This window comes from Mustelus asterias, chromosome 11 (assembly GCF_964213995.1).
Source record: "Mustelus asterias chromosome 11, sMusAst1.hap1.1, whole genome shotgun sequence".
NCBI classification, from domain to species: Eukaryota; Metazoa; Chordata; class Chondrichthyes; order Carcharhiniformes; family Triakidae; genus Mustelus; species Mustelus asterias.
In genome coordinates, this window is record NC_135811.1 from 95362767 (window position 1) to 95379454 (window position 16688).

General features: G+C 44.3%; 1 protein-coding gene across 3 annotated transcripts in view; it reads right to left on the minus strand.

The window, feature by feature from the left end:
* wnk4a (WNK lysine deficient protein kinase 4a) overlaps positions 1-6499 on the minus strand; it is a 92989-nt gene extending 86490 nt beyond the window's left edge. For 2 of the 3 annotated variants that reach the window (XM_078224014.1, XM_078224016.1), the window contains exon 1: positions 5266-6499. In XM_078224014.1, coding sequence (XP_078080140.1) covers positions 5266-5931 — 666 coding nt within the window. In that variant the 5' untranslated portion in view covers positions 5932-6499. The remainder of the gene's footprint in view (positions 1-5265) is intronic. The other variant, XM_078224015.1, reaches the window with a different exon arrangement.
* Positions 6500-16688: the final 10189 nt, after the last annotated feature.

The window sequence follows — 16688 nt, forward strand, 5'->3', positions numbered from 1 at the left end:
TCAGCGGACAAGAAAGTGCAATCAGTGGCTCAGACAGAGCTGCTCAGAAAAAGGGCAGGAGAACGGGGGGGGGGGGGGGGGCAGATTTTGGCAGCGAATGAAAAGACAGCGATGTTTATTTCACACATCTCCCCAAATCTCAGCTGCAGTTAGGGAAATGCTCCACGATTTCACGCTCCAAATTTTAGAATGCTTCATTGTACATTGACATTGCAAAGAAGGCAACTTTGTAGGTCAGCTGCGCTTAGTAAAAGTGCTCTCACGTCATTTTAAGTGAATTATTTACATGTGATTTCACAACCAAATTAGCTACCACGGTGATTAAGCTTTTACAAGGAGACATTAGTACCAATGTACAAAAACACTACTAACCTCCTTCGGGCTTTGAACCCTGGGTTGAAAGAGAACCAAAGTAACATTGAGGTAGACTGAGTAAATGGCTGCAATCTGGCGAGAAACCAATATGTTTTAATGGCCAATGGCTTGCTAAATTAAATAGACGGAAAGGCATGCGTGAAAGAACAGGAAACGGAATACAGGCTTTACAAACCAAATCAAGGATATAATCACATCTAAATAATTGATCATGGTGCAATTTCCATTCTAAAAATTGCACAACATTAGACAAGGACAGCACAAAACAAAAAGCTACCCACTTTATTCATCAGCTGACATGCGTTTTGCCTCACAACTACTTCAAGCGACCTGACATTGAGAGTTAGCCAGCAATGAAAAGGACCTCTATTAAATATACTAATCTGGTCGTTTTTGAAGCTATGAAATCGAACCAATCCCTCCCAGAAAAGAAATGAAAAACTTCTCTAACTGAAATGATTTCAGTACAGAAATACAACTCAAATGATTGAACCCCTATAGAAAATAAAATATGGACATTTCTCCACAGATTTGAGATTGTCTATATATAGAATATACTGAATGAATGCTTTATACTGTATTTTTGTTTTATTTCCAAAGTGAGTTGTTGATGTAACAGTGGGTTACGTGCTGTTTTCAACGGGAAATTAATCCAGAGAGAATTTCTAGCCTTCTTAAAACACTCACGGGCGGCACGGTAGCACAGTGGTTAGCACTGCTGCTTCACAGCTCCAGGGACCTGGGTTTGAATCCCGGCTCGGGTCACTGTCTGTGTGGAGTTTGCACATTCTCCTCGTGTCTGCGTGGGTTTCCTCCGGGTGCTCCGGTTTCCTCCCACAGTCCAAAGATGTGCGGGTTAGGTTGATTGGCTATGCTAAAATTGCCCCTTAGTGTCCTGGGATGCGTAGATTAGAGGGATTAGCGGGTAAAATATGTAGGGATGTGGGGGTAGGGCCTGGGTGGGATTGTGGTCGGTGCAGACTCGATGGGCCGAATGGCCTCTTTCTGTACTGTATGATTTCTATGGATGTGCATTTTATTCTTTTAAATAAATATCTTACACGTTTTGCTTTCATATTAAGAAACTGGAACAAACTAGCTGATTGCACCATGTTCTGCGGTGGTGAGTTTTACCAGCTCGTTATGACATTGGAACGGAAAATATATGGAGCAGAGTTACATTTTATTAGGTTAAGTACAGATCAAGCAAACAAGTCGACATTGCTTTGGGTCAAATAATGTCTTCAGTACAATGAACAAAATGAAAATGGGCTTTGAATCTGCCACAGCATTTGTTAGCAGTAGCAGCTCTACATTTTCAATGCCAATTCCCTGTACATTTAGGTTCAACCATTTAATTTACGTCCCTGCATGAAAAGAAACTGCAGTATTTCACTGAAGCCACCTCAGTTAACTTCGCTTTTTACCTCTTTTCCAAAAGGGATAGTGAATGGTGTCAATTCAATATTAATAGCATTAAAAATAACGTGATTACCTCCTCCAACACTCTTGCTTCCTGAGCAAGTATCCAACTCCTTTCTGAACAGTTGAATTTATTTTGCATTGGAGGCTTTCTGAGGCGCTGTGTTCTATATACTTATAACTTTTGGACAAGTGTGAAGAGACAAAGGGGAATTCAGCTCAATCTGAGAATGGAAAAAATTGTATATTGCATATTTTCTTAGTGTATGTTTTTTTGCATATCACATGCATAAAATGAAGGGGCACAGTGGTTAGCACTGCTGCCTCACAGCGCCAAGGATACAGGTTCAATTCCAGCCTTGGGTGACTGTCTGTGTGGAGTTTGCACATTCTCCCCGTGTCTGCACGGGTTTTCTTCAAGTGCTCCAGTTTCCTCCCACAGTCCAAAATGTGCTGGTTAGGTGGGGATTAGCCATGCCAAATTGCCCCTTAGGGTACCATGATGGGTAGGCTAGGGGGATTAGTGGGGTGAGTACGTGATCTCACAGGGTTAGGGCCTGGGTGGGATGCTCTGTTGGAGATTCAGTGCAGACCTGATGGGCCTAATGGCCTGCTTCTGCACTGTAGGGATTCTATGAAAATGATTTGTAAAAAATAAAAACAATTTTTAGTTTATTTATCTTAATTTAGCTTTATAAACATTGACAAATTATGTTACAGTTATAAAAAAACATTGGTTCGGCCACATTTGAAATACTGTGTCCAATTCTGGTCGCCACACTACCAGAAGGACGTGGAGGCTTTGGAGGGAGTATAAAAAAGGTTTATCAGGATGTTGCCTGGTATAGAGGGTATTAGCTACGAGGAGATAAACTGGGATTGTTTTCCCTGGAAAGACGGAGGCTAAGGGGCGACCTGGTGGAAGTTTATAAAATTATGAGGGGTATAGATAAGGTTGGAAGCTTTTTCCCAGGACAGAAATTACAATTACAAGGGGGCACAAGTTCAAGGTAAGGAGGGGAAAGGTTCAGTAAAGATGTGCGGGGGAAGTAATGGGGCCTGAAATGCACTGTCAAATGAGGTGGTTGAGACAGACATGTTAGTGACATTTACAACTTATCTGGATAGACACATGAACAGGTGGGGAATAGAGGGATACAGGCGGTTAGTCTAGATAGGACATAGTGATCAGCACAGGCTTGGAGGGCCGAAGGGCCTGTTCCTGTGGTGTACTTTTCTTTGTTCTAATCATGATTATCCACACCAAAGATCCTTCAATGCCTCACATTGGAACAATTTCTCCCCCCGTCCAGTTAAGATACACTTTCATTTCCTTGTATTAACTTGGTATTAAAGCCATTTCATTAATGAATAAAACCAATACAAAACAAAAACACTGCAGATACTGGAAATCTGAAATAATAACAGAAAATGATGGAAACATTCAGTAGATCAGTACCTAGGGGAAGAAAATGAACAGATGACCAGATACCTGTTACATCTCCAAATGATTCTACTTCTGGCAAAAAGGTTATTGACCTTAACAGTTTCTCTCACTGCTCATACTGCCTGACCTATTGAATATTTCTAGCATTTTCTTTTTTTAAGATGACAATTGATACAACTTTGATAACTTAACTACATGGCTATGGCGATTTCCATGTCTCGGTGCATTGTCAAACTTGAAAGTGGGCATGGAATGTAAAAGACCAGGTGAGGAGCAGTTGAGTGCAAGAGGGAAGATACAAATAACCACATTCAGTTCCAGACACAACAAGAATAAAGTTTAACCCGACGGCGACATTTGACAAGAGAAAACCTTTTCTCGGCTACTGTATCTCCTATCCATGACCACTAACAACAGAATACACTGATGTTCAAGTGTATGATGTACCAGAACATACAGCGATGCCAACAGACTCTCTGTACAATAACTGTTCCTCCAAACACCACATAAGCTTAATTGACAATAATTGCACCAATGTGTAAACCAGTATAAACTTCTGTCCAAAAAGACCTGGGACTTCATTCTCACCACTTCAGTTAATGTGAGGGTGCATTTATAATGCAATTTTGGGATAACAGCATAAATCCCTTGGAGCTGATAATGTATAACCTCTTGTGCGTCACATCAGTCAAAGTTTAGGAACATTGATGGGAGAGGGATGGGGCTCCCTCAGATTTCCCTAGCATCTTTCAATCCCATCAGCAGCTAACTATCGAATGGAAAAGATGTGGAAGCTGTTTTCTGCTCTCTCTAAATATTGATATTCGCTAGGTGACAGAGCAGTGCTAGATCTATTGCATTAGAGTAGCATTAAGTTTGTTTATTGGTGTCACAAGTAGGCTTACATTAACACTGCAATGAAGTTACCGTGAAAATCCCCTAGTCGCCACACTCCGGCGCCTGTTCGGGTACACATGGCCAACCCACCTAACCAGCACGGCTTTCAGACTGTGGGAGATAACCCACACAGACATGGGGAGAACGTGCAGACTCCAAACAGTCACCCAAGGCCAGAATCGAACCCGGCCCCCGCTGTTGTCAGGCAGCAATGCTAACCACTGTACTGTCATCCTATGAAAATGTGAACAGCTGGTCATATGTTTGGCAGGAACTGTCTCTAGAACAATCGCATTGCTAATTTCACGATAAACTTTTCAACTGTTCTAGCAGCAGGAGTGTCTTTAGCGTAGGTGGCAGAGTGAAATACAATGTTATCACAATGCAGTGACTATCCACTGAGGAGATGACAGGTTAAGCTTCCCTCTGCAAGGCAAGTCAGTCAATAAGCGTTCGCTATGGCTCAGCAGTAGTCTTGCTTTAGAGTCAGAAGATTTATGAATGTCAGTTCCGGGAAAATGTTGACACTCCTGTACAATATTGAGGGACAGGGATGGCAGGGTGGCACAATCGACACTTAAGGAGCAATTTAGCATGGCCAATCCACCTAACCTACACATCTCAGGACACCAGTGACAATTTAGCATGGTCAATCTACCTAACCTTCATATCTTTGGAAACTATGGGGCAATTTAGCCTGGAAAATCCACCTAACCTACACATCTCGGGACATAAGGGGCAATTTGGCATGGCCAATCCACCTAGTCTGTATGTCTTTGGACACTAAGGTGCAATTTAGCATGGCTACCCCATCCAGCCTGCACATCGTTGGACACTAAGGGGAATTTAGCATGATCAATCCCCCTAACCTGTACATCTTTAGACACCAAGGGGAATTTAACATGGCCAATCCACCTAACCTACACATCTTTGGACTATGGGAGGAAACCTATGCAGTCATGGGGAGAACATCAAACTCCACACAGTCATTGTTTCCTTTACAACTACTTTACAGGTAGTTTTGTTGCCTATAATGGTGTGCAGTGGTTGTGAATGACACAATGATAAGGATGGCACTCTGTCCCAGGTATCTGTACCCCCCTCCTCTCCCCTGCCCACTGTACCTGTAACTCACACCATGCCACCTCCACTGTGGTCTCGGTGTCCAAGCCTTTGTAGACAGTCTTGAAGGAGCCTCTGCCCAGCTCGATGTTGAACTTGAGGAACCTGCCGTCGGGAGAAGTGTCCACCGCCTTCATCTCCACCTCGTTCTCCTCCGGTTCCATCTGGGTCTCCTCGGGCAGCTCGGAAACGGAGTCTTTGTGCGGGGGACGGGGGCTGCCATCCTCGGTGTCCGAGCTGGTGGCGGCGGCGGCGGCGGCAGCGACTTTGAGCAGCGGCTGGGGCGGCGGGCCAGCGGGCGGAGCGCTGGAGGGGGCTCCCGTTCCTGGCCCGCTGTTACCGAGCGGCGGAGGCGGGGACGGAGACGGCAGCGGGAGCGGGGAGTCGCCGCTGCCGCCTCCGGGGCTGCTATCCGGGACTGTCTGCAGCCGGGGCGGCCGGTGGAGGACCAGCAGACCGTCTGCCCCCAGCTCGATGGAGCTTCTCCTCTGCCCCCGGGGCTGGCTCCTCCGGCAGTCCCGGGCTGGAGCTCTCCGCCGTCGGCTCTGCATCTTGTTCAGCAGCGGCGAGCGATCCAGCTCCAGATCCAGCGGGGAGGGGATCACCCCGAATCCAGCCAGGTCCACCTCTGCCTGGGACATGTTCCTGGACATGGAGTCCTCCTTCATTCAACTCACAAACACCCCAAACAGCAGCAAGAAACTTCTTATATTGGAGAGGGAGTGATTCTTTAAAGAAATCCCTAACTCCTCTTGTCAAACCAACTAAAGAAACACAAACCCTTCTGCTTGACACATGTTGAAACTTCCTCTCTGCTTGATGCAAACTTCTGTCCAAAGTTTTTTTAGTTTAGTTTTTCTTCTCTCTGGAAGCTTCAGATTATAAAATTGTTGCCCATTTATTCTCCAAAATTAAAGGGAGCCAGTTATTAAAGGCTACAGCAGAAACTACTCCCACTTTTGCACTAACGCCTGATTTTACTGTCAGCCAGGCGTTAAGAACACCTCCCCACAGCGCCCATTGGCTGTATGTGATACCTGGCAGGGTGAGATCAGCCTGAGTTACTTTACTCAGTGTTCCATGAAATGTCATTTTTTCCCCCGCTTTTCAAAACAGCCCCCTTTATTTTTTAAAAGAACCCTCTAGTTTCTTTTTAACGAGGGCGGAGAGATCAGTACACAAAGTGCCGAGGGAGTGTGACACACGTCCTTTTCAGCACGCTCGTTCTCAGAAGTCACTAACCCAGAAGTAGCAATCAGTGTCTGAATGCACACAACCACCCCTTTATCAGGGAGCACATTCACTCAACTCTTGTCACGTTCCCCTACTGCGCCAGGGCCCTTGGCGAGAAACTGAGTTACTATCTATCACCTCAAGGCACACACCCTGGAGAGGGAGGGTTCTTGATGTGATCATATATTCACACTTCTTGTTTGGGACAACCACAGTGCAGAAAGAGGCCATCCGGTCCATCGAGTCTACACCGACTCACAGCAAGAGCATTCTACCCAGACCTTCCCCTCCGCACTATCCCCGTAACCCCACACATTTATCATGGCTGATCCCCCTAATCTGCACATATTCGGATACTAAGGGGCAATTTAGCACGGCCAATCCACCTAACCTACACGTCTTTGAACAGTAAGGAGAAATTTAGCATGGCCAATCCACTTAACCTACATACCTTTGGGGTGTGGTAGGAAACCAGAGCACCCGAAGGAGATCCACACAGATACAGAGGAGAACGTGCAGACTCTGCACAGACTGTGATCCAGGCTGGGAATCGAACCTGGGTCCCTGATGCTGTGAGGCAACAGTGCTAAGCACTGTGCTACCATACTGGCCTAAAACAATACCGCAAGGTCGCGGAAGTACTAGCACTCTGATAACCTGCTCCTGGGCCTGGCAAGACGTGCCATCAATAGGTCCAGGCAACGGGCGATCGACGGGGCCGTCCATCCCGACTGTCTGCCCCTCTACCGCGGCTACATTCGCAGCCAGGTGTCTCTGGAGAGGGAGCATGCGGTGTCCACGGGCGCGATTGATGCCTTCCGCGACCGCTGGGCGCCGCTGGGGTGTATTATCGACCCCGATTATCACCTTTTGGTTTGACGTTTTAAGTTTCCTTTCGACTTTGTTTTTGGTTCGGGCTGTTCCCCCCTTCCTTTTGGGGAGCTGCCCCTTTTACTTTGTCCCTAAGTTAAGTTGAGTTCGTTTACTTGATTGGTATGGAAAGAAATACCTTTATCAGCCCATAATGTAGCTCTTAATTGGGGATTGGGGTGTGTAGGGGTTCAATTGATGAGGGATAGTGATACTTACATCTGTTGAACACAAATGGTAATAGCCACTTATTGAAAAAGTGTGTTTGTGCTAATAATGTGAGAATGTAGCTGTCCTTTTCTTCATTCATGGGATGTGGGTGTCAGTGGTTAGACTGGCATTTATTGCCCATACCTAATTGCCCCCTGAACTGAATGACTTGCTCGGCCATCTCAGAGGGTTGTTAAGAGTCAACCACATTGCTCTGGTTCTGGAGTCACATTTAGGCCAGACCAGATAAGGATGGCAGATTTCCTCCCCTAAAGGACATTGGAATGACATTTGATGGGAGTATGAATACTGCAGATGGGACTAGAGATGGTTGACTTTCCAATCTCAATGGATAGAATTGGGCTGGACAACCTACAAAAGGACAAAGAATTAAAAATCTGATAATAAAACTAAAATCTCACTTATTCAAGCACTAAGCTAGTGGTCCTGATCACAATGTAGTAAAGTTATAATTTATAAAGTAAGAAGCAAAAAAAAAAGCATCATCCCAACAGATCTCCAGGACCAACCAAAGAACTTCAAAAACCAAAGATGAATTTTGATGTGTAGTCAGTATTATTACCAATAGGCAAACAGAGCAACAAATCTCAGCAAAGGTGAGCCATTAGTTAGTCTGTTTTTGGCGGTGGTGCTTTGAGAGAGGAATATTGTTCAGGGGAAGAGTGGAACTGCTTCTTTTGAGACAGTACACCTGAGGCAATCAATACACAAGAAAATCCCAAAATCTTACACCGGCATATAAGTTAAATCACTTGGATGTTGGAATACAGAGTAACATTTCAAAATCTGGTACCAAATTTGGAGGCAAGGCAAGGTGGGTCTATTAGTGTAAGAGAGGGAGATTTATGCAAGGCAAGGTGGGTCTATTAGTGTAAGAGAGGGAGATACATTCTTAGGGAAAAAGACAAAGGCTAAAATATTTAATGAGTGCTTTGTATCAGTGTTTATTAAGAGGATGCTAACTAAATATCGACAGAAGCAGAGATGGTAGAGGTAATGGATGGGGTGTGTTTTCTGAAGGTAGTGAAAAGGCTGACTATGCTTGAAGTAGATACATCACCTTGTCCAGATGGCTTACATCCCAGGATGATGAAGGAAGTTGGAGTGGGGATAGTGGAAGGGCTTGTTATAATTATTCAAACTTTCTTAGACACAAGAGAGGTGCCAGAATATTGTCTTAAGGACAGAAATTATCAAGCCATTGTGACCATTGTTACAATGCCACTGTTTTTTCAGACTGAAGTTTGGTAGACAATTGTATTCCGCAAGGATCAGTGTTAAGACTACTGCTTTCTTGATATAGATAAATTACTTGGATGTTGGAATACAGAGTAACATTTCAACATTTGTTGATGATACCAAATTTGGAGGTGCGGCAAACAGTGAAGGTAACACCAGCCAACTGCAACTGGATATAGATTCACTTGCCGATTGGAATTTAATACAGAGAAGTGTGAGGTGATGCCTTTTGACATGATATGAATAGATGATATAGATTTAAAGGCACAATTCTAAAAGAGTGTGCAGGGACAGAGGGACCTGGGGGTTCATGGACATACATCTTTGAAGGTGCTGGTTAATATTACAAGAGTAATTAGTAAAGCATATGAAACCTTGACTTTCATTAGTAAAAGTACTGAGTATAAAAGCAGATAAACTAAGCCTAGTGGTATTATCACTAGACTATTAACCCAGAGGCTCAGTTAATATTCTGGGAACCCGGGTTCAAATCCCGCTACGGCAGGTGTTGGAATTTTAGTTCAATAAAAAATATCTGGAATTAAGAGTCTACTGATGACCATGAAACCATTGTCGATTGTCGGAAAAAGCCACCTGGTTCACTAATGTCCTTTAGGGAAGGAAATCTGCTGTCCTTATCTGGTCTGGTCTACATGTGACTCCAGAGCCACAGCAATGTGGTTGACTCTCAATTGCCCTCCAAGGGCAATTAGGGATGGGCAATAAATGCTGGCCAACCAGTGACGCCCATGTCCCACGAATGAATTAAAAAAAATGAACCTTTACAAAGCTTTGGTTCGTCTACAGCTAGAGTATTGCACCTAATTTTAGGAAGGCTGTGAAGGTCCTTTAGAGGGTGCAGAGGAGACTTTCCAGAATGATTCCAGGGATGAAGGACTTTATCTATAAGGTTCGATTGGAGAAGCTGATGTTGTTCTCCTTGTTGCAGAGGAGATTGAAGGGAGATTTGATAGAGGTGTACAAGATTATGATGAGCTCAGGTAAATGTCATAAGTCTTTGGAGGCAGAAGTCCCATCACCAGAATCCCTTTATTTACAATTCTAACAGCAGTACGCAGAGTGCTATCAGTCAGCAGTCTACCTTCGGGAGTGCCAGAGGAACTGACACTCCCAGTTAAATACAAGGAAAAGATTCCCTGATTGGCCTATCAATTGACTCCTTAATCAGGATGTTCTTATTCCAATAGGCCAACATCAATGGCCTGATTGAAGTCATTACAGTAAGGTAGACAAAGGAAAGGTGTTCCCCATCAGCTGATGGTCCATGGATAAGGGAACACAGTTATAAGATTTGGGCAAAAGATGCAGGAAGGATGTGAGGAAGATCTTTTTAATTCTTCAAATCATAATGAGCTAGAACTTGCTGCCTGCAAGGGTGGTGGAAGCAGAGCTAATCAATTATTTCAGAAGAAAATTGGATGAACGCTTCTTGTACAGTAATGAATGATAGGATGTTCAGTGCTCTCACTCCAAAATAGCTGGTTAATACTGAACATTGACAGTGTTGCAGTTGAGCTAAACAGTCCTGCAGCTAAATCATTATTCATTATTTTTACTTATGCAATAGAAAGGGATTTCTCACAGCGACAGATCTAAAAATGAATGCGGTACAACCCTCACATTAAACGCTGGGGTAAAACTGTGCCTCACAATAATTAGGGGTTATATCTCCAGCATCATCATTCCATAATAGCACCCCATTCAATAATAGCAGCAGGACATGCTATTTGGGTTAAGAAGCATTAATTAAACAAACATCTGCTTCAAATGCATTGTTTTTATTCCCCTTTGGAAACTATGGTGTCTTATTTACACCTGTGTTCAGAAGATCCTCAGGGCCAGGGGGATGGAGTGGGGAAATGGATTGCTCCAGAGAGCCAATATGAACTTCATGCCCTGAATGAACTCCTTCATGATGACCTCCCCCAGAAGAATTGCACCTTAAACATACAACACTGTGCCGATATTGTAATGTAGTCTCTGCCCAGATTAGACCAGGTTGAGCCCACAATCTTCTGACTCAGAAGCAGGAATGCTGCCAACTGAATCAAACTGCCAAGAACAAAATTTGCAGCATATTAAACGTAAAGGAAGAAATATTTCACTGTGTGGGCTGTCATCCAAAGCTATTTTGTAAAACAAAAATCAGAACTATCTGAAGTTTTCAAAGGGGAATAATTCTGATGGCAGTATACTCATAACATCAGCTGAATATTTATACTGCAGACACTGCGTGTATAGACTCAGGAAGCCTGAGTGGAAAGGAACATAGTTTATTACAGAATGCAAAGTAAAACCACTACAATGGTGTACGCACACTAGTCCCTGCCTGGAACTACAGCTCAGCAGGTGTAGTCCTGGGCCTGCCTTTTGAAAAGGCCTGGTAATAAGTTCCAGCTGGGTAGGCCACTGCCTGTTACCAGGAGAACTCATACTCAACGAGCCTCAGAGGGAGATCAATCAGTGATTCCCCATGGCCCTGTGGTGGCACAGTGGTTAGCATTGCTGCCTTAGAGTGCCAGGGACCAGGGTTCAATTTTGGCCTTGGGTGACTGTGTGGAATTTGCACATTCTCCCCATGTCTGTGTGGTTTTCCTCTGGGTACTCCAGTTTCCTCCCACAGCTTGGATAGTCAGAAGCTTTTTCCGAGGGTGGAAGAGTCAATTACTAGGGGGCATATGTTTAAGGTGCGAAGGGTAATGTTTAAAGGAGATGTATGAAGAAGTTTTTTTACACAGAAGGTGGTGGGTGCCTGGAACTCGCTGCCGGGGGAGGTAGTGGAAGCAGATACGAGAGTGAGTTTTAAGGGACATCTGGGCAAATACATGAATAGGATGGGAATAGAGGGATATGGTCCCCGGAAGGGTAGGAGGTTTTAGTTCAGTTGGGCAACATGGTCGGTGCAGGCTTGGAGGGCCGAAGGGCCTGTTCCTGTGCTGTAATTTTCTTTGTTCTTTGCTCTTTGTTCTAAAGATGTGCAGGTTAGGTTAATTGGCTATGCTAAATTGCCCCTTAGTGTCCAAAGATATGTAGGTTAGGTGGATTTGCGGGGTAAATACGTGGGGTTACAAGGATAGAGCCTGGATGAGGTGCTCTGTCGGAGAGTCGGTTCAAACCTAAAGGTTCGAATGGCCTCCCTCTGCACTGCAGGGATTCTATGGCCCTTGTTGGGGTTATCTCACTGCGAATCTGAAATGAAAACGTGAAAATGCTGGAAATATCCAGCAGGTATGGCAGCATCTGTGGAGTAAGAAACATTGAATATTTCAGGTTGTTAACCTTTTATCAAAGTTAGGAGTGTAACAGGTTGCAAGCTTGACAGAAACGGGGAAGGCAGAGAGGGGAGGGAAAAGCAAAAGGGTCGTAACAATGAGGGTGGCAGAGATTAAATGACCAGAAGGATAATGGTGCAAGGCAAAAGCAGATGGTAATGGGACAAGCAACGAAACAAAAGATAGGCCTGTAAGAGGTGTAGATTACAACAGCAACCATTGCAAGCACCTTCTTCTTGGAAAACTGGGAGCTGGGATTACAATGTGAAACCGTTGACCTCAATGTTGAGTCCAGATGGCTGCAAAGTACTCCAACCACATATTGAGACAAACAGTATTTCATTGTCATGCAGAAAATATATTTATCGAGTTAAATGCATGCTGTAAAATATGCATAAAACATTATTGTTAATCATAAAAGACCATGAACACAAAACGTTATTCCAAATAATGCTGTGCCATCAGGCTGCTTTCTGTAAAGAATAAATTTAGTTCCATGATTTCTTAAACACTCAAAGCTCAAATTGTGCTGTATACATTGTTAAAGCTATCATTTTCGTGTTTATTTTTGTACAGTAATGAATTACAGGATGTTCAGTGCTCTCACTTCAAATGAGCTGCTTAATGCTATATGTTGACAGTGTTGTAGTTGTGCTAAACAGCCTCCTACTAAATCATTATTCATTACTTTCATTAATGCAAGACAAAGGGATTTCATCAACAGTTATAAAAATGCATGCAACACAACCTTCACATTAAACGCTGGGGTTAAACTGTGCCACGCTATAATTAAGGGTTATATTTACAGCATCATCATATTATAATAGCACCTCATTCAATAATAGCAGCAGAACAGGCTATTTGGGTTAAGCAGCATTGCAAAAACAAAAGCATTCTTTAAATGCATTGTTTTTAAATCCCCTTTTGCAAACCATGGCATCTTATTTCTACCTGTGTTCAGAATGTCAGAATTTGTTTTATAATATGATTGTAACTAAGGAGGGAGGAATTGTCGTTATTTTTATTGAAGTACAGTAATTGAATCTCTACATTGCAGAAGGAGACCATTCAGCCCATCAAGCCTGCACTGACAACAATCCCACCCAGACCCTATCGCCGTTAACCCACGTATTTACCCTGCTAATCCCCCTGAGACTAAGGGGCAATTTAGCATGGCCAATCCACCTAACGCGCACATCTCTGGACTGTGGGAGGAAACCGGAGCACCCGGAGGAAACCCACGCAGACACGGGGAGAAGGTGCAAACTGCACACAGACAGTGACCCGAGACTGGAATTGAATCTGGGTCTCTTGCGCTGTGAAGCAGCAGTACTAATCACTGTGCCACCGCGCCGCCTGAGTGGTAAACTTCAGAACTGGTTTTGCTATACAATCTGTCAGGGAGAATTTAGGATTCCTTACATTGAATTAAATAGCTGATAGCGAATTACATAATCTCACGTAACTCATCCTGGCAAAATGTGCATTCTGTGAAAGGATGAGATGAAATAAGATGGGAGGAGGACTGTGGGCAGTTAAAACATCAACATAGAATCGCTGGGCCGAATAGTGTGTTTCTGTGCTGTAATATCCTATGTAATTTTCTGAAACATTGCTACTGTTCAGTAATCAGAAGACGATACAGCTGGTATGAAATAAATAGCTGATAGCGAATTACATAATCTCACGTAACTCATCTGTATGAAATTCTCTAATCTACTATTTTACTGGTGATGTCATCTCAAATCTAATCTTTGCACAGCATCATTTCAAAGCTGTGGGGAATAGCGGCTGGCTGGAGGTGATTCCAAGAAAATACTCTCATTGAGAGTTTAACGTCACATACGAGAGTGCTTTCATTCTAATCATTGCTGCCTTCTGTTTATTATATACGAATGAATTCTGATGGTGTTGCTGCTTAGGCTAGTTGAATGATCTGCAGCAACTAAAGACAGCATGTTACTCCGTGTAAAACACAATGTGCTGTTCTGCTGTGTGGTACGTGTCCTTTTAAGGCCACAAAGTCTAATTTTCATTAAGGAAACAAAGTCTCATATGGCTTAGTTTTAACTGCTCGGTGTAAGAAATTAGAAAATTGGAATGTGCCTGTCAGTTTCAGGCCAAACTCACAAGCAATTTACAATTGCACTGAAGTTTGGCACTTGCAGAGTGCTGTCTGCAGAGTGCTGTAGGCACTCTTTATGTAATTTTAAAAAAAATAAAAAGCATAATTCCAGTGATTTTGCTCAGGGTAAGACAGGAGATACGGCATTTTGTATGGAAGGAAATGCTATTCCATGCCAAACATAATCTATGGCCCCATATCTCTCTCTAAACGATCCCATACCATCACTCGAACAAGAGCATGGGGAGTTCTCCCCAATGCCCTTGAGTCAATATCATAGTAAAGGGGTCATTTTCACAGTGTGGTTTGTGGGAATCCGCAGTGTGGCATATCCTGCATTATAGCAGCGACTACAGTTCAAAATTACTTCATGGGCTGACAGATCCTTTGTCCACTTCACCGTCAGGGCAGACCACCTTAAGGTGCTGGGGATATGGTTTGGAGCAGCAGGGGCATGCGCCAAAAACTGGGAAGAGTGCATCGCCAAAGCCAGGCAAAAATTGGGATTGTGGGAGCAACGCTCCCTCTCTATCACCGGAAAAAACCTGATCATCCGGTGCGAGGTACTGTCCGTGTTGTTGTACGTGGCACAGGTCTGGCCTATCCCCAAATCCTGCGCAGCAGCAGTGACCCGGGCCATCTTCAAATTTATCTGGAGATCAAAGATGGATCGTGTCCGGAGGGAAGCGATGCACAAATCTCCAGAGAACGGAGGGAAAAACATTCCCAACGCCGCCCTCATCCTGATGGCCACCTTTGTGTGCGGCTGCATCAAGCTGTGTGTAGATCCTCGGTACGCTAACAGCAAGTGCCACTACTTTTTGAGGTTCTACCTGTCCCAAGTGTTGTGGAGGATGGGTCTGGCCACACTGCCACAGAACACTCCAAGTAGTTGGACCGTACCGCAGCACCTGTCCTTCGTGGAGAAATTGTTCCGCAAACACACCTTTGACCACATGGCGATCAAGCAGTGGTCAGCACGTAATGTCCTTGAGGCCCTGAGAGAAAAGGAGATGGCGGATCCTGCCAGATGGTTCCCTGAGCAGACTGTCAGTGTCATCTGGCAGAATGCCTCATCACCAGAACTCACAAACAAGCACCAAGACCTGGCTTGGCTGGTGGTGAGAAGGGCACTCCCCATCAGATCCTTTATGCACGCTCGAGGTCTCAACCTCACTGCACGCTGCCCTCGAAGCGGCTGCAGGGGTGATGAGACGGTCGCACACCTCCTTGTGGAATGTGCCTTTGCAAAGAAGGTCTGGAGTGAGATGCAGTGGTATTTGTCGAGGTTCGTCCCGAGCAGCTCGGTGACGCAGGACTCTGTGCTCTACGGGCTGTTTCTGGGGACGCACACCGAGACAAATATCAACTGCTGCTGGAGGGTCATCAACTCGGTGAAGGACGCGCTTTGGTCCGCCCGAAACTTGCTGATCTTCCAGTTGAAAGATTTGTCCTCGACCGAGTGTTGCAGACTGACACATTCCAAGGTCCAGGACTACGTGCTCAGGGATGCGCTCAAGCTTGGGGCAGCCGCCGCAAAGGCACAATGGGGAAAGGCCACCGTGTAAAGCGTCTCAACCGAGGCAGACCGAGGGCCGGGTAACTGCTGAATACCCTCGGCCTGCGTAACTGTGTGCTAATCTGTTACGCACACAGTAAAATCTGATGTATGTATATAGTTTAAGTACTGAAATGTAATTAATGCAATGTCGTGTAATAAGCGAAGTGTAGTACTGTAAAAATGACCTTTTTTTGCACTGTTTGTAATTTTTGGATATGTTGTTTATCAATGGTTTATTCGAGTTTTTTTTATGAATAAAGTATATTTTTGAAATTAAAAGAAATTTGCTGTAAGATGTTTGGACATTCTAAAGTAATAAAAGATAACTGGATTCTCCAGTCCCGCTGCAGTGAATGGAGATTTGGCTGAGCACCAAATTCTCCGTTCTCGCTGGCAGCAGAGGCAGGGTGTGAATGGCTGGAGAATTCTGGCCAATATTATCAATCTGTCTTTCTAGATCCGTGCTCCAATAAAACTAACAGGTGCAGATACTGTGCGTGCAAGGTTAAGGGGTCAGAATCACATAGAATATAAATCACAGGAACAGGCCATTCGGCCCAACCAGTCTATGCTGGTGTTCATGCTCCACTTAAACCTTCTCCCAGTTTTCCTCATTTAAATCAATCGTAACCCTCTATTCCTTTCTCCCTCATATGTTTGCGTAGTTTTCCCTGAAATGCATGGGAAGAATGATCCAATCAAGATGTGGTAGAGTCCATTTACTTCTGAAAACTCTTTGGGCTGGAATAAATTTGATGATCTGTGTGACTCAGAAATGCTACTGGAAGTATGCGATGCCACAATTATACAAACGCCTTTAGCGAAAATGAAGTTGCACGGATCCCCTAGCGACACAGGATCTTGTTGTGGGTG